Source organism: Malaclemys terrapin, chromosome 12 (assembly GCF_027887155.1).
Source record: "Malaclemys terrapin pileata isolate rMalTer1 chromosome 12, rMalTer1.hap1, whole genome shotgun sequence".
Lineage (NCBI taxonomy): Eukaryota > Metazoa > Chordata > Testudines > Emydidae > Malaclemys > Malaclemys terrapin.
In genome coordinates this window covers 35253038-35271170 of record NC_071516.1, presented here as the reverse complement: position 1 = coordinate 35271170, position 18133 = coordinate 35253038, and the positions used below count along the sequence as shown (strand labels likewise).

The 18133-nt window shown below is 46.3% G+C and overlaps 1 protein-coding gene across 1 annotated transcript; it reads left to right on the top strand.

Annotated features, from left to right (window-relative positions):
- The first annotated feature begins 5366 nt into the window (after positions 1 to 5366).
- On the top strand, positions 5367 to 6317 carry LOC128846781 (olfactory receptor 2AP1-like). Its single transcript, XM_054046020.1, has one exon. The coding sequence runs from the start codon at positions 5367 to 5369 to the stop codon at positions 6315 to 6317; it is 951 nt and encodes a 316-aa protein (XP_053901995.1).
- The last annotated feature ends 11816 nt before the right edge of the window (positions 6318 to 18133 follow it).

Genomic DNA, 18133 nt, shown 5'->3' with positions numbered 1-18133 from the left:
TCTTTGTTTGCTGTACTTTGAACCTAAGACTAGAGGGGAGTCCTCTGAGCTCTTTAAGTTTGATTACCCTGTAAGGTTAATTTCCATACTGATTTTACAGAGATGATTTTTACCTTTTTCTTTAAATAAAAGCCTTCTTTTTAAGAACTCGATTGATTTTTCCTTGTTTTAGATCCAAGGGGGTTGGATCTGTATTCACCAGGAGTTGGTGGGAGGAAGGAGGGGGAATGGTTAATTTCTCCTTGTTTTAGATCCCAGGGGGGTTGGAACTGTATTCACCAGGAGTTGGTGGGAGGAAGGAGGGGAATGGTTAATTTCTCCTTGTTTTAAGATCCAAGGGGTTTGGATCTGTATTCACCAGGGAATTGGTGAAAGGTTTCTCAAGGCTTCCCAGGGACGGAATCCATTGGGAATGGTGGCAGCGGGACCAGAGCTAAGCTGGTAGTTAAGCTTAGAAGTTTTCATGCAGGCCCCTACATTTGTACCCTAAAGTTCAAAGTGGGGATACAGCCTTGACAGCCCCTCATTCCCAGTCCCACCCTGCAACCCTCATCCCTGCACCCCAACCCTCTGCCCCAGCCCTGAGCATCTCCCACACCCCAAATCCCTCATCCCCAGCTCCATTGGGTCATGGACATCAACAATTTTCTTCAACTGAGTCCCCAGAAAAAAAAGTTTGAAAACCACTGCTGTAGCAAGACATGAGAGTATCTTGTTAATTACATCTAGGCACTAGGATGCCTGTTAGGATTTTAATTTATATGGAACCATTTGTTTCCAGTGCTTATTCTTGAATCTCAGTGTGTGGTTAATTAAACCTATTTCTGATTTCACTATAAGCAGATCTGTGTTAAACAGAGCAATGAGCTGAGGTTGTCTTCTTAGCATATGCACGGCGTGCCTCAGGCAGCGCGTGAGCGGATTCATAGCCGAATTTGGTCCACTGGTTGGATTGTTACTTCCCCGGCTTGTGCCAGGCCCTGATGGGGACTGCGATGTCAACGCCGATCCATACCCCCCACGAGCTGAGGTGAAACTGGTGAGCGGCGTGCACGGCTTCTTGGGAAGCAGCGGATCTTTGAATACTGTGATGGCCCAGTGGAACAGGGGCTGGATGCTCCAGGGGGCTCAAGGGTCAGAACAAGCCTATAACTAGCCTGTAGATTGACAGTGGGCCTGCCTAGGCCTAGGGGGAGTGCTGGTATTGCCCATGCCCGGTGGATCCCCAACAGGCACAGACAAGACTTCCTCACACTCAAGGCAGGTGGTAACGGGGTACCAAGCAGTGCTGGGTACCCCCGGGAAGCGTTACAGCTCTTGAGGGTTATGTTAAGGACTCCAGGTTGGCGCATCGGGAAAGCAGGCCAAAGAGAGTGAACGTTTGTGGGTCTGCTGTCCCAAGAATCCAATGGTTACAGGCGATGGTTGCTGAACCAAAGTTACGCCCATGCACAAGTGGGATGTAGCCCACGAAAGCTTATGCTCAAATAAATTTGTTAGTCTCTAAGGTGCCACAAGTACTCCTGTTCTTTTTGCCCATGCACTGTGAGTCTGAGCCCTGTCCTTGGCAGTTCTCAGAGCATGGGCCCCGGGCACAGTCCCTGTATTCTGAAGGGTTCCTGCAGGGAGTTTTGCCCTGAAACCAAAATTTCTGGTTTGGCAGCATCATTTCAAAGGGCTCTAAAATCGATGTGTAGCCCCTGGTTTTATTTTAGCAGCATTGTCAAGTACATTCGCCTTGATCAAACAGAGGGAAATGGAAAGACTCTACTAACCTGTTAGTATTTCGGCCATGCTGAGCAATGGAACCGAGTGCAATCTAAGACAAACAAGTTGCAGGGTCATTTGGTCAAGGGATTTCTGACATACCCTTCATCTAAGGTGAGCTGCTCATTGCATTTCCAGATCCTTATTTTGGATGCAGAGCTAGGAAATATTGGAGGGTGATGAGTCAGGGGGAATGTGTGGGGCGGGAGACAGGAGATGGGTTTGGAACTCAGCAAGGGGAGGGGGAATGAGGAAGATAATGTTGTGCCAATTTTCAAAAAAGGCAACCAGGGTGATTGGGTATCGATAGGCTGGTTGTCCTGACAACAATCCTGGCCGAAATACCAGAAAAGCTGAGCCAGGGTTCAACCTATAAAGAATTAAAGGCTAGGAATATAAGTAATGCCAGTCAACGTGGTCTTATGGAAAACCAATCTTGTCAAACTAACCTGACTTCACTCTTGAGATGACAAGTTGGGTTGGCAAAGGCAACTGTGATGTGATCTGTATGACATCAGTAAAGACAGCCAAGAGAGGAAGTACAAGAATCAATGGTTGGAAGATGAAGCCAGACCAATTCAAATTAGAAATAAGGCCCATGTTTTTAACAGTGGGGGTGATTGACCATTGGAACAAACCAATGGTGGATTCTCCATCTCTTAATATCTTCGGACCCAGGCTGGCTGCCATTCTGGAAGATGCTTTAGCCAAACACAAGTTATTGGGTCCAAAACATGGGTAGCCAGGTGACATGCTATATGGGAGCCAGACTAGAGCTCCTAATGGTCCCTATGGTCCCTTCTGGCCTTGAACTCTATGACTCATGGATAAATGGGGATGGGAGGTAGGGGAGAGGATTGAGGGGGGGAGGGTGTGTTGGGCCAGGGGAGGGGAGAAACACTGGAAGGGGGACATGGGTGTGGATGGCAGGGGGAGGGACTTGTCAGCTCCACATTCCCTTATCCGGTGTGAAGCCACCACCCCTTTCCCCTCCCCTCCCCTCTCCTCCCCTGCTCCTGTCCAGCTGGGTGATATGGGGGTGGGGTGGGGGTAAGGAGAGACACCTCTTATTCACAGCGCCATCGCTCAGGGCAATGGCCAGGAGACAGAGAGGGACATACCTCCGACAAAGGGGGAAATAGGGCAGCAGCTTCCCCAGCCCCAGTTGGGATCTGGGGGGCCCTGCTTCTCTGGAAGTGTTTGATCAACTATTCCTGTCCCCCGTGCATGAGCCTGGTCTGCACAGTTCCATTGGCCCCTCCGACGGGACTCAGTTCTGCAATGAGCCATCGATCTCTCAAAGCACAGCCTCACATCACAGCAACAGATCTGATCACAAGCTACTCCAGCTGATCCCTCCATGGCTCAACACAGCTACGCCTCATACAGCAAACCCGCTTGGAGCACACGCAGACAAAGGCTGGAATTCAAATCTGTGGGACACACCCCAACACCACCCTATTCTCTTAGCCCTTCCTCACACCTCTTGATTATGGGTAAGTAGATTTCAGAGTCAGAGGGGACCAACAGATCCTGTAGCCTGTATAACAAGCCGGAGAATTTCTCCAGTCACTTTTGCATTTAGTCTAATAACTTATGTTTGACAAAAGCATATTCTGGTCTTGATCTGGAGACATCAAGAGCTAGAGAATCACCCACTTCCGTTAGTGGTTTAAACTTTGCACCCCCACTACTGACTCAGACACGATGGCTATTGCCCACTCCAGGAATTGGAGTTAAAGTCGTGTTGCAGTGACACGGGTGTACTTTAACTCTCCACTGCAGGGTTTTCAGAGGTTTAAGTTTAATGACTTTCCTCACTCTGGAGGGGCACAAGGCAGCTCTGGGCAACCTTAACTCTGCTTTCACAAAGTTTGGGGGAATTTAATATATGTGGTAAAGAAGTAAAAAATGGAGAAGAGTTTTTCTTTGAAGTTAGGAGTTATATGCCCTCCAACTCGTTCCCTTTGAGGTTAAGAGTTTGACGTTCTTAACAATGTCCCAGTTGTCCTAAACATGGATTTAAAATCCCATCTACAGAAGTGTCCAGGGAGATTTCACCTTCTTGCAAGAAGGGTAAATAATGAGACACCAGAGACGGCCACTTTTATACAAGGCACAACGTACACCAAACAGGAAGCAGAACTAGGACATCCAGACTGGAATCTGCTTGTTGAAGGAAATCAGCTACATGGAGAGATGACATTAGAAGATGGACAGTAGAATCTCCATCCTAAAGAAAGGAGTCCTATCAAACAATTCCAGCTTGAAATAGACCTGTTTTAGAGGTGAATCAACCTTCATTACTCTTTCCAGTTAAATCAGAATTGCAGATGGACAAGAGTGAGCGGCTGATAAAGTCCATCCTCTCTTCTCACTGCTGTGTTTTACCTTTCAGGAGGGGGATCTGCCTCCCTGAGCTGTTGAGAAACTTAGTGCTACATAGATGCTAACAATGTTTTAGCTGTATTGGTTGAGCTTTGCATAGCCTCTTTACTGTGCACCCCGCTCCCCAAGGCAGGTTTGGAAATCTCAGCCTGAAGAGTATAGTTTGGAACCATAGAAATAGCTAGATCAGATGAGATCATTGATCCACCCAGTGCAGTATCCTGTCTCCAACCATTACATGCACAAGCTGCTTAAGAGGTAGGTGCACAGCGCAGCTTTCTTCCAACCCACCCATTTAATTAGCCATTTAATTGTCCTATACAGTAAAGCAGGGGGATTTATTTCCCTTTTCAAACCTTTGAATTTTATCTTTGGTTTGTTTTTGAGTTCTCAATCGTGTAACTCTGGCCATTCTGGTTCGCCATGTAAATGCTCGGTCCTTTAGAATCACCGTTTCCTGCTCATGGTTTGCCTTCTGCAGACCAGGGCAGCATGGGGTGGGATCAAACAAAACGCCCTTGCAGAGAATACATTGAATGGGCTTTCCAAATATTTTAATGTTCTGGTTCTCAAACTTTTGTATTGGTGAGCCCTTTCACACAGCGAGCCTCTGAGTGCAACCCTCCCCCCCATAAATTAAAATCATATTTTAAAAAAATTTAACGCTATTATAAATGTTGGAGGAAAAGCAGGGTTTGGGGGTGGAGGCTGACAGCTCGCGATCCCCCACATAATAACCTTGTGACCCCTTGAGGGGTCACGACCCCCAGTTTGAGAACCCCTGATCTAGAACATGACAAATTCATGCAGCTCCATGAAGCTGACCAATTTTTTTAAAGCCAACACAAAAATAAAATAAAAGATTTTTATTGTGCATTGCACAGGACTTCCAGTGCTTTCCATGCAGTTCTTCACACTGATATAACCTGTACTTCTATACCATATGAATACCTAGCCTGATATTGCGTGTCATAAATTCAGTGTCCATATAGAATGACAGTGTCTTTAAGCTGCTGTTTGTGGAGATCAAAAATCTGTTACAGAGATTGAGTTGTCTGTCAGTTTGCAGCTTGGGTTGCATTCCTCTAGTGACCTGCAGAAGACATTAAAAAAAAGAAACTTATGGCATTATTTGCTAATGGTGTATTAATCTTGAAATATATTTTTATGTTCTCTTCCAGGGGATGCGGGATTTTCTTTAGCTACTACCTATGGCCCGTGCAGACTGGGGCAATAAAACAGCTACAGAATTCATCCTACTGGGATTTGGGGATATCCCTGAGCTGCAAATTCTTCTCTTTCTTCTTTTGTCAGTGATCTACATTGTGACCATGGTAGGGAACATCCTAATCCTTACACTCATTGTAACTGATCAGCACCTGCACACTCCCATGTATTTCTTCCTGGGGAACTTGTCCTGCTTGGAGACCTGCTACACCTGCACCATCCTGCCCAGGCTGCTAGCCAGTCTCCTGACGGGGGACAGAACCATTTCTGTCCAGGGCTGCCTTACACAATATTATTTCTTTGGTTTATTTGGAGCCACAGAATGTTATCTCTTAGCTGCAATGTCTTATGATCGGTATTTAGCAATATGTAAACCACTGTACTATGGAGCCCGTATGAATGGCCGATTCTGTGTCCTGCTAGCAGCTGGGTCTTGGATAAATGGGTTTTTGCCTATTACCATAACAACTTCTTTGATGTCACAACTGACTTTCTGTGGCCCCGGTAAGATTGATCACTTCTTTTGTGACTTCACCCCAGTGATAGACCTCTCCTGCAGCGACACCTGCCTGATAGAATTTTTGGGTGTTGTCCTTTCGGGTGTATGTTCACTGCCCCCATCTCTACTGACTGTAACATCTTACATTTGTATCATCACCTCCATCCTGAGAATCCCTTCCACCACTGGGCAGCAAAAGGCCTTTTCCACCTGCTCCTCTCACCTCATTGTGGTTACAACTTTGTATGGGACCCTGACCATTGTTTATCTCCTCCCCAAAACTAAGATACTGCGAGACCTGAACAAAGTGTTCTCCGTCTTCTACACTGTCCTGACACCCCTGGTCAATCCTCTCATCTACAGCCTGAGGAACAAAGAGGTAAAAAAGGCCCTAAGAAAAGCAGTCAGTAAATTTATGGCTTTCACAAGAATTTAGAAACTGGTAGGTCATTGTTTTAGCTGTCAATGAAATGGCAATAAACTGTGGAGATTTACTGAATGTGGGAAACGGATCTTTCTGTTTGGTGTTGTGTGGTCATTTCTTCAGAATAGCTAGTGATGACTTGTGGCAAAGAAGAATGGAGTTGCTAACCCAATAGAGTGAGGAAAATCAAGACTTCTCCAGGGTCAAAAAAATTAGGTGATATCCTGACCCTGCTGAAATGAATGGCAAAACTCCCATTGACTTCAATGGAGCAGGGATTCACCTATTAAAATAACACACCATTCAAATGTAATTTACCCATTGTACCCACTTTATATAACAATTGTTGTGCACAGTACAAATAGGCTTGGAAGCATTAGATTTTAATCTGTAAATATCAGTACATGTTGATTTCACCATGCACACTCAAACTGACTAAAAAATATTTCGATAGAAAATTATAGAAAGCTACAGACTGGCAAAGAAAGAAAAATGCAGCTTGAGAACATACTACAATTTGATTTAAGGCTATTTACTTTGTACGGTTTTGCATGTGCTGGAGACAATTTGTGTTTTAGCAGTTATAAAGCTTTAACCCTAATTTAACCTCACTTAAAAACTACTCGTTTGCAAAAGTCAAACATAAAAATACACAAGTGTCACAGCACTCTCTTACTAAAATAATTGCTGCCTTTCTGATGTTTACCATACAATTATCAAATAAATCAATTGGAATATAAATCTTGTACTTCCATTTCAGTGTATAGTGCAGGGGTGGGCAACCTTTCAGAAGTGCTGTGCCGAGTCTTCATTTATTCACTCTCATTTAAGGTTTCGTGCTCCAGTCACACATTTTAATGTTTTTAGAAGGTCTCTTTCTATAAGTCTATAATATAGAACTAAACTCTTGTTATATGTAAAGTAAATAAGATTTTTAAAATGTTTAAGAAGCTTCATTTAAAATTAAACTAAAATGCAGAGCCCCCAGGACCGGTGGCCAGGACCCGGGCAGTGTGAGTGCCACTGAAAATCAGCTCGCATGCCGCCTTTGGCACGCGTGCTATAGGTTGCCTACCCCTGGTATAGTGGATAGAACTGTATAAACAAGGCATTGGCTGTATGAAATGTTCATTTGTACTGATTTTGCTAATGCTTTTTTGTAGCCTGTTGTAAAACTAGGCAAATCGCTAGAGGAGTTGATGTACCTCCTGGAAGACCTGGAACCACTGGGTTAGTGTACTTACCAGGGATGTGGGAGGACAAGGGTCATTCCCCACTCTGCCTGATGCAGAGAATGGATTTGAACTTGGACTCCCATCTCTCAGGTGAGTGGTTAGGGTGCTGCTTAGGGAGCTTGGGGTGGGGACGAGCGGCAGGATGTGTCTCCGTCTCTCCTGTCAAAACTCTTCCACTTTGTTAAAATAATTAAATAATCATTGGATCAGGGACTTAAATGTGGCTTTCCCACCTCCCAGGTGAATGCCCTAACTACCAGGATATGGATCCACACACTCTTTCTCTGTCCCAATGACCGTTCAAATGGTCTCTCGTCACAGAGCACAGAGATCTGAAACCGGCCAGAGAAATGCCTGGAGATTTCTTCCTCTGGAGGGGGAGTCCCCAGCCAGGGCAATGTCAATGGGTTGTCTGACAGGGACAACAACCGAGTGCTATCATCAGTCCTGAGTGGTGAAGCAAGGTCAACCTAACTCTTAGGTGCAGACCTGCGGCCCATGGTCCATGCAGCAAAGATCTCACTATTTGAACTGAGACAAGAGAAGTTGGTCTGAGAAGTAACAGCAGGCCAGGCAGACAGATGGAGTGCAGAAAGAATGAACAGATTAAGGTGATGCCTGACTGGTACCGTATGAAGTCCATTGCCTTTCTCTCTTTTTCTTTCTCTCTGAACTATGTTATTATCTCAAGGGCATTCCTGACAGAATTACTGACTGAGGGATCGTGGGGGAAGAAATGCGTTTGGATCTGAAGGAGGGGAGAGAGTTTGCCTGAGCTCCAGGACAAGGGATGGCCATTTAGGTGGAGGCTGCCGCATGGCAAAAGTCACTAGTCAGAGAAGGAAACAAAGCCGGCATAGCAGCAGGCAGAACACACTGTCTGAAGAGGAGAGAGATGAGCAGCCAAGTAGACGTCAGGCAGTAAAAGGAGGGGGCAATGGAGTGCTGCTAACATTTAATCTGGGGCTCCCCCAAAGCCATTCCTCATTACCTTCTGGAGCTGGTAGCAACTGCAGAGGAGACAAATGAGAAATCCTCCTATTTGTTAACTGCCTTGTTACTCGCATGGCTCTAACCTGGGATTTTCATAGGCAGGGGACTGAAAATCCCAGACTGAGAGGCGAAAGGGGAAACAGAGACCCAACATCAGATAGCAGAGCTGGGAACAGAAAGCAGCTCTATGGATGCCCAAGCCAGTGCTTGTTTGCAAGGACTATGTGGCCACACATTTTAAATGCATCTTCTAGCCCATAAGTAGGTAGTGTCACTAGGTGACGGCACTTCTGTTAAGAACAAATCCTTGGGAACAGTGCTGTCTCGTTGCTAAAATGGAAGCAGAATGCTGTTAGTTCATGGCATATCACTGTGTTTAACTTGGGCCATTTGAAATGGGGTCAGTGGGTGTGTTGGCAAAAGCAGTACCCCCCGGCTGGGATGCTGAAGAGTTCCTTGGTTATAGTGGATTATACTGGGAAGGGAGAAAGCTGAACTGAAACTCTTCTTCAGTCATTGTCACTGAAATGCAGAGCCAAGTAAAAGGGAAGAGTGGGTGACACGAGGCTGCAGGTTGTCATGTCCTACTGCCTGGATGAGAAGATGCTGGAGATGAGAGGTTTAAAAATCTGTGGAGAAAGCAACTACCAACAGAAGAGCCCCTCCCATAAACAGAGGGGAATCAAACTGCTAGCTTAGGAATTTTTAAAACAAAATCTAGAGGGATATTATTTAAATTAGGAATGGAGAGTAAGCTGCCAGGGAGAGAAGTCAATCAAAGATGTGCATTAGGAAGGGTGAAGATATCCGATAAGTGGCTGAGCTGCAAACAAAATACATAGTCGACTCTATGACGAAAACAAGATATTCTACTATATGACTGGAGGAGAGTAGCAAATAGAGTGAGCTGCTTGGGAATTGTCCATCACAATGCTTTTTCAACAGGAAATGCAGTTCTGGCTGAATCAACATTTTCCACAGGAATTTCAGCCAAACATTTTCAGTTTTTTTTTTCCTGAGGGAGAATTGGAACGAAATATTTTGTTCTGGATCAGGAGGATTTAAAATGAAAATGTCAGTTTGTCAAACCCATTCAAAGCATTTTATTTCACGGCTGTTGACCATCAATGACCATCCAACTGAGCTGCCATGACAATTCATGGGAGCTGTAGTTTAGATGCCTCGCTCCTTCATTCTCCTCTATGGGCTGGGCTCCTGGGTTGGACTACTTCTCCCATGATGCAATGAGGACTTCCTTCTGGTTGAACCATTAAAAAATACATAGATTCCTAGGCCAGAAGGGACCACTGTGATCATCTAATCTGGCCTCCTGCATAACGCAGGCCATAAAACTTCCCCCAAGTAATTCCTATTTGATTAGAGCAGATCTTTTAACAAAAATCCCAATCTTGATTTTAAAGTGTCAGTGATGGAGTATCCACCACAACCCTTGATAACTTGTTCTAATGGTGGTTTACCCTCACTATTAAAAACGTACACCTTATTTCCATTCTGACTTTGTTCAGCTAAGTTTTCAGCCATTGGATCTTGTTAGCTGTTTCTCTGCTAGATTGAAGAACCCATTCTCACGGGTTCCCCCCAGGGTGCCACCTGGAACTGGGGTACCACTGAACCCTCCTGACTCACCAACCTGGGCTCCCTTTACACTGTATTGCTGTGACGGGCCGTCAAGCCCCCTCCAGCACACATACAGATAGGGACACACCCAACTGCAGCTACACACAGATGCTGAAATCAGCTCTGCATGGGAAGGCTCAGCTAAGGCACCTCGCAACTCCTAAGGCACACAGTGTGTAAACCCAACATTATACCCTCTTACACTGCACAGAGAACTGTACAGCATAAGTTCATGAAATTCACCCCCTCCCCCAATGTGGAGGAAGATATGCAACAGCTTTATGCCCCCAGTAACATACTAGATAGGTAGGATATGAAATAGCAAATTCTCACCCTGAGTGATAAACTGGCTGGCAGACTCTTAAGACACAAGCTACCTTGGTTTTGCAGCTTGGGTTTCCCAGAATTTCAAACACAGGCTAGGAATCCCTTAGCCTGGACCATCACTTCCCCCCCGTTCAGTCTTTATTCCTCAGGTGTTTCCAGGTGTGGTGTTGTAGGGAGAGTGAGGTACTATCATGATGTCATTTCTCCCCTTTTATATCTTCTTCCCACTTTTTGGAAAGCTCTTTTGCTGTGACCTGGGTCAAACAGTTCCCATTGTGTAGTGCTTTCTCTGAGAGGTTTCTGTTGTACACAGTTCCTGGGGTAATCCTTGTGCTTGTGTGCATTTCTTAATCCATTAACATTGTTTGGCCTTTTTACTGTTTGTAACGAGGCGGTCTGGTTCCCCGCTGCCCCAGAGAGGGACGAGCCCCTCTGGACGCCAAAGTGGGCGGAGCCAGTGGAGCTTGCGCCCGACTCCCAGAGGTCAGGGTGCAGGACAGGAAGTACAAAAGCCCAACCCCAGAGCTCACTAGAGGCCCGGCCGCTGGAGAAGCCAGACGCCTATGGACTAGTTCCCAGTTGGGAGACTCCTGCAGTTTGCGACCGACCCAAGGACTGGCCAGACCAGTCGAGGCCTGATGCCAACCAGACCCTGGGGAACCTGTTAATCCTGCCTGTGGCAAGTTACCCAGAGGAGCTGCCAAGCCTACCGCTCACAGAGTACCCTGAGGAGCCCATGGTGCTTGATTCCATGGAGGAGACCGTCCAGACACAGGTACCTCTAGAAGGGGAGGTAGGAAGCAGCTCGGGGGCAGCTGACCCTAGTCTGCCTGCAGCACACCCAGAGCTGATGTCAGTGTGTCGCGGCCAGGATCCCCACTGCCAAAGCAGCAGGTGGTCTACCGCTGCTAGGGCCCCGGGCTGGGACACAGTGGAGTGGGTGGGCCTGCTTCCCTCCTGCCACCCAACATGCGGGTCACAGTCTCCCCCTCTCCCAGGGCCTTTGAAGCCAGGGCCTAGGCCTCCTGAACTCATTTGGTTGCTCAGCCCCCGCATAAGGACCTAAGCATAGACTCTCTACTGTCCCTCCCTGACCCAGGGCTAGGACCTGTGTTAAACTGTTTACTCAGCCCCTGCCTAAGGGCCTGAGCCAAAGACTCTTGACTGCCCCGCCCTGAACTAGGGCCTGGGTCTGCTGAATAGAGCTGTTTGTTGGTCTCTACCATTGCCGTGGCGTGAAACCCCATGCCCAGGCTAGTTCCCCGAAATAACCCGATGGACGTAGTGAGGCGGTCTGGTTCCGCACCGCCCTGGAGAGGGATGAATGCAGCCAAACCCTTCTACACTGTTGTACCTGAAAGTCTGATTGTGGGTGTTTTCGACCTCACAACATGTTTCAGTAACACATACTTAGCCAAACTTCATAACTTCACATATGATGATAACACACACAGTCCAATGAGATATTAATGTCTAGCAGATCAAGACTTTTAGAATGATACCTTACAAGGCATACTTTGTGCAAAACATATCCTAATTACATGACGGTGGTGAATATTGGGGTGCCAGGGTGTTACACCCATTGTTGGGATATGTGTATATCTATATCTATATCTATATCTCTCTCTCTATATATAGATATCCATATATCCACATAATGTGTTATAGGCCATCAGGGCCTAGTGTGGATGGAGTGTATTCGACATATGTATGTGCATTGCATGTTGGCAACTGAAGCAAGAACTTAAGATTTCAAGTGGTCAAGGACTATTTGTACAAAACAACTTTGTTATGTCCCTGGGAAATATATGAAGAATCAGCAGTTAAAGAAACAACACCAGCTGGACTGCTATAAAAAAATGTGTAAGAATTGGAGGAAATGGCATGCCTTGGATCATGGTGGTCTGCCTGGAACTGAATTGTGGGTGTGTCATAACTATAAAGGGAAGGGTAACAACTCTCCTGTGTACAGTACTATAAAATCCCTCCTGGCCAGAGACTCCAAAATCCTTTTACCTGTAAAAGGTTAAGAAGCTCGGGTAACCTGGCTGACACCTGACCCAAAGGACCAATAAGGGGCAAGATAATTTCAAATCTTGGGGGGGAAAGGCTTTTGTTTGTGTTCTTTGTTTTGGTTGTTGTTCGCTCTTGGGACTGACAGGGACCAGACATCAATCCAGGTTCTCCACATCTTTCTAAACAAGTCTCTCCTATTTCAAACTTGTAAGTAAACAGCCAGGCAAGGCGGGTTAGTTTTTATCTTTGTTTTCTCAACTTGTAAATGTACCTTTTACTAGAGTGTTTATCTTGGTTTGCTGTACTTTGAACCTAAGGCTAGAGGGGGGTCCTCTGAGCTCTTTAAGTTTGATTACCCTGTAAAGTTACTTTCCATCCTGATTTTACAGAGATGATTTTTACCTTTTTCTTTAATTAAAAGCCTTCTTTTTAAGAACCTGATTGATTTTTCCTTGTTTTTAGATCCAAGGGAGTTGGATCTGTATTCACCAGGAGTTGGTGAAAGGAAGGAGGGGGGATGGTTAATTTCTCCTTGTTTTAAGATCCCAGGGGGGTTGGATCTGTATTCACCAAGCGTTGGTGAAAGGAAGGAGGGGGGATGGTTAATTTCTCCTTGTTTTAAGATCCAAGGGGTTTGGATCTGTATTCACCAGGGAAGTGGTGAATGTCTCTCAAGGCTACCCAGGGAAGGGAATTAGCTTTGGGATGGTGGCAGCGGACCAGATCTAAGCTGGTAGTTAAGCTTAGGAGTTTTCATGCAGGCCCCCACATTTGTACCCTAAAGTTCAAAGTGGGGAAGCATCCTTGACATGGTGGCAGAGCGGTGGGAATCATTTTAAACCCAAAAGCCAGTAAGATTTTTTTTTCCTTCTAGCTGCTTGGAAAGCAGAGCTGAAGGTAGATGCATATCTTATCTCTCCTTGCCTGAAGGCAGAGGTGTTAAGTTTTTTTAACAAGAGTCTTTGTTAAGAGAATGGTTCAATTAATGAGCAAACAATTGGTAAAAGGAATTTACAAGCTGAATTGGTTTTTTTTTTCTTTTTACATCCTCGGGAGTAGCTAGTTAGAAAGTCTCTGTTAACTCAGCAGCAGCCTGAGCTGAGTGCATCCCAGTTTCAGTCAACTGCAGAGGGGTGTGGCCCAGCACAAGAAAACAGGAAAATGACTACAAAAGAAGAAAAAGCCAAGGAGGAGGCCCACAAGAGAGAGAGATGGAGCGGAGAGAAAGAGAAGAAAAAGCCAAAGAGGAGGCCCACAAGAGAGCTATGGAGCTGGAGAAAGCCAAAGAGGAGGCCCACAAGAGAGCTATGAAGCTGAAAGAAAAAGAGATGGAGGAGAGAGAAAAAGAAAGGAAGCATGAACTGGAAATAGCAAGGGCTAGGCCGGATACAATAGCCAATCCTAACAACCCCTCTCCAGGTACCACTTCCCATCCCAGAAAATTCCCCACCTACAAGGCAGGCGATGATACTGAGGCCTTCTTAGAAAATTTTGAAAGGGCCTGCCTTGGATACAGCCTCACTGCAGACCAGTACATGGTAGAGCTGAGGCCGCAGCTCAGTGGACCCTTAGCAGAGGTGGCGGCTGAAATGCCTAAGGAACACATGAACAGTTATGAACTTTTTAAAAACAAGGCCAGACTCAGAATGGGGCTAACACCTGAGCATGCCCGTCGGCGGTTCAGAGCCCTAAGGTGGAAACCCGATGTGTCATTTACCCGACATGCCTACCACATTGGGAAAAATTGGGATATCAGGAGCAAATGTTAAATCTACGGAAGAGTTGCCCTTCCTACTGCAAATGGAGCAGTTTTTAGAGGGTGTTCCTGAGGAAATAGAAAGGTACATCCTAGATGGGAAGCCCAAAACTGTAACCGAGGCGGGGGAGATTGGAGCCAAATGGGTGGAGGTGGCAGAAAAGAAAAAAACTAGTAGCAGTTGGAGCAAATATCAGAAGGGGAAACCCGAAACAAAACATTACCACCGGGGACAACCCAAGACCCCACCCACATCCCAAGGGAAACCCCAGACGCCTTCTCACCCTACCACACCAGTCTCCACCAACCAACATCGCCATGGTGATACCTTAGCAGGGCGATGTTTTAAATGTAATGATCTGGGACATATAAAGGCTCACTGCCCCAAGAACCCCAACCGATTACAGTTCATTGCACCCCAATCACACCAAAGATCCCCAGACCCAGATGCCTCTCTCATAGCCTCGGAGCGAAGGGAAACCTTGAGAGTGGGCAAAAAGAAGGTTATCGCTTGGAGGGACACTGGGGCACAAGTGTCAACTATCCACCACTCCCTAGTGGACCCCCAAACTCATCAACCCGGAGGCTCCAGTGACAATTCAACCCTTCGTGTCACAGTCTGTAACCTTGCCTACAGCCAAGTTGCATGTCCAGTACAAGGGCTGGTCAGGAATGTGGACTTTTGCAGTCTATGACAATTATTCCATCCCCATGCTGCTGGGGGAAGACTTGGCCAACCATGTGAAGCTAGCCAAGAGGGTGGGAATAGTCACCCACAGCCAGGCTAAGCAAGCTTTCACCCCCATCCCTGTTCCTGAGCCGTCCACCAGGGCACCGTCTGTGTTACCAGAGACCCAAACAAAGGTGGTGGAACCGGATCCCCTGCCAATGACTGCAACAGCCGTAGTGGATCCAATCCCAGAGACCCAGCCAAAGCCAGTCCCAGAACCGGAACTGGCAACGCAACCAGCACCAGAACCATTGCCAGCACTGAGTCCAGCGCTTGCAAACCCATCTACAACTCCAATGCCAGAGGGCACCAGCAAGCCTGAACTGGCGGAAGCAGCAGATAACCCTACCCAAGAGGCTCAGCCAGAGCCTGAAATACCACATAGTGCACCAGCGGACAGCGATTCACAGTCAATGGAAACAGCCCCAGCACCTGCATCGCTTCCAGAGGGACCAAGCCCCAGTCCACAGTCCAAGGAGGAACTGATGTCTCCAGCATCAAGGGAACAGTTCCAGGCCAAGCAGGAAGCAGATGACAGCCTTCAGAAAGCTTGGGCGGCGGCACGGAGCACCCCACCGCCTCTCAGCTCTTCTAACCGATCCTGGTTTGTTGTAGAACAAGGACTTTTATACCAGAAGACTCTTTCTGGTGGGCACCAGGAAGACTGGCATCCTCAAAGACAGTTGATAGTTCCCACTAAGTATCGGGTAAAGCTCTTGAGCTTAGCCCATGATCATCCCAGTGGCCAATCTGGGGTGAACAGAACCAAAGACCGGTTGGGGAAGTCCTTCCACTGGGAGGGAATGGGCAAGGACGTTGCTAATTATGTCCGGTCTTGTGAGGTGTGCTAATGAGTGGGAAAGCCCCAAGACCAGGTTAAAGCCCCTCTCCAGCCACTACCCATAATTGAAGTCCCATTTCAGCGAGTAGCTGTGAATATTCTGGGTCCTTTCCCAAAGAAGACACCCAGAGGAAAGCAGTACATACTGACTTTCATGGCTTTTGCTACCCGATGGCCGGAAGCAGTACCCATAACCAACACCAGGGCTAAAAGTGTGTGCCAGGCATTAGCAGACATTTTTGCCAGGGTAGGGTGGCCCTCCGACATCCTTACAGATTCGGGAACTAATTTCCTGGCAGGGACCATGAAAAACCTGTGGGAAGCTCATGGGGTGAATCACTTGGTTGCCACCCCCTATCACCATCAAACCAATGGTCTGGTGGAGAGGTTTAATGGAACTTTGGGGGCCATGATATGTAAATTCATAAATGAACACTCCAATGATTGGGACCTAGTGTTGCAGCAGTTGCTTTTTGCCTACAGGGCTGTACCACATCCCAGTTTAGGGTTTTCACCATTTGAACTTGTGTATGGCCATGAGGTTAAGGGGCCATTACAGTTGGTGAAGCAGCAATGGGAGGGGTTTACACCTTCTCCAGGAACTAACATTCTAGACTTTGTAAGCAACCTACAAAGCACCCTCCTTTAGCCCTTGCTAAAGAAAACCTAAAGGATGCTCAGGAAGAGAAAAAGGCCTGGTATGATAAACATTCCAGAGAACGGTCCTTCAAAGTAGGAGACCGAGTCATGGTCTTAAAGGCGCTCCAGGCCCATAAAATGGAAGCGTTGTGGGAAGGACCATTCACGGTCCAGGAGTGCCTAGGAGCTGTTAACTATCTCATAGCCTCCCCCACCTCCAACATAAAGCCTAAGGTATACCATGTTAATTCTCTTAAGCCCTTTTATTCCAGAGAATTAAACGTTTGCCAGTTTACAGCCCAGGAAACAGATGACGCAGAGTGGCCTGAAGGTGTCTACTACGAAGGAAAAAAGGATGGTGGCATGGAAGAGGTGAACCACTCCACGACCCTTGGACGTCTGCAGCGACAGCAGATCAAGGAGCTGTGCACAAGCTTTGCACCAATTTTCTCAGCCACTCCAGGACGGACCGAACGCATACCACTCCATTGACACAGAGCTCCAGGAAGAAATCACAGCCAGTGTGGAACCAGACATCCAACACTATCTGTGATTTGGGGAGCGTGTCATAACTATAAAGGGAAAGATGTAACACCTCTCCTGTGTACAGTACTATAAAAACCCCTCCTGGACAGAGACTCCAAAATCCTTTTCCCTGTAAAGGGTTAAGAAGCTCAGGTAACCTGGCTGACACCTGACCCAAAGGACCAATAAGGGGACAAGATACTTTCAAATCTTGGGGGGGGGGAAAGGCTTTTGTTTGTGCTCTTTGTTTTGGTTGTTGTTCGCTCTTGGGACTGACAGGGACCAGACATCAATCCAGGTTCTCCACATCTTTCTTAACAAGTCTCTCCTATTTCAAACTTGTAAGTAAAAATACCTTCAACCGGAGCTGGCCAAAAAATGTCCAACAAAAAAATTTGCATTGGAAAATTACGGTTTAATCAATTTTTTGTTTTACTTTTTTATTTACAGAAATATTTCATTGAAATTGTTCCTTTTCCAGAGTTTCAACACCATTTTTTCTTCTGGAAAAAAAAACCTGAACATTTGCTGTTATTTCTGAAATTATTTGTTTCAAAATTGTGGGATGTTCTGCACTTCCTGTCTGTTTTCCAACTTGCAAAAGTTACTTAAGTTAAGCATGTAAGTAGTATTTTTCACTTTTCCAACCTGGAAAATTTTGGAAAATGGTAAAGTGTGAGAGAGAGGGTGACACAAAATCTTTCCCACATTTTCAACATTTCTCACACTGGAGTTTCCTGGTGGAATTTGTCAAATGGGAATTTTTCCTTTAAAAATTGTCATGGGAAAAAATCCTACTTTTCCAATGACCTGTAATAATCACAAGTGTAGAGCCTGGTGTACATTGTCCTGTGACATCAGTAGAGTGCCACTGATTTACACCAGTTGAAGATTTGGCCCACTGTGCTTCATATCTGCTTGTCAACGAGATGTTTTTGCTTTAACATAAAGTCCAAAATTCTGCCTATTGACACACAACTTCAAATAGTTTAATGGCTAACAGGGGTCAGGCTAGAGACTCTTGCCTATATGCTCGGGGTCTTACTGATCGCCATATTTGGGGTCGGGAAGGAATTTTCCTCCAGGGTAGATTGGCTGAGCCTCTGGAGGTTTTTCGCCTTCCTCCGC

What these genes read in the sequence shown, in the direction of transcription:
- LOC128846781 (XM_054046020.1), top strand. Translation starts at nt 5,367, where the DNA reads ATGGCCCGTGCAGACTGGGGCAATAAAACAGCTACAGAATTCATCCTA.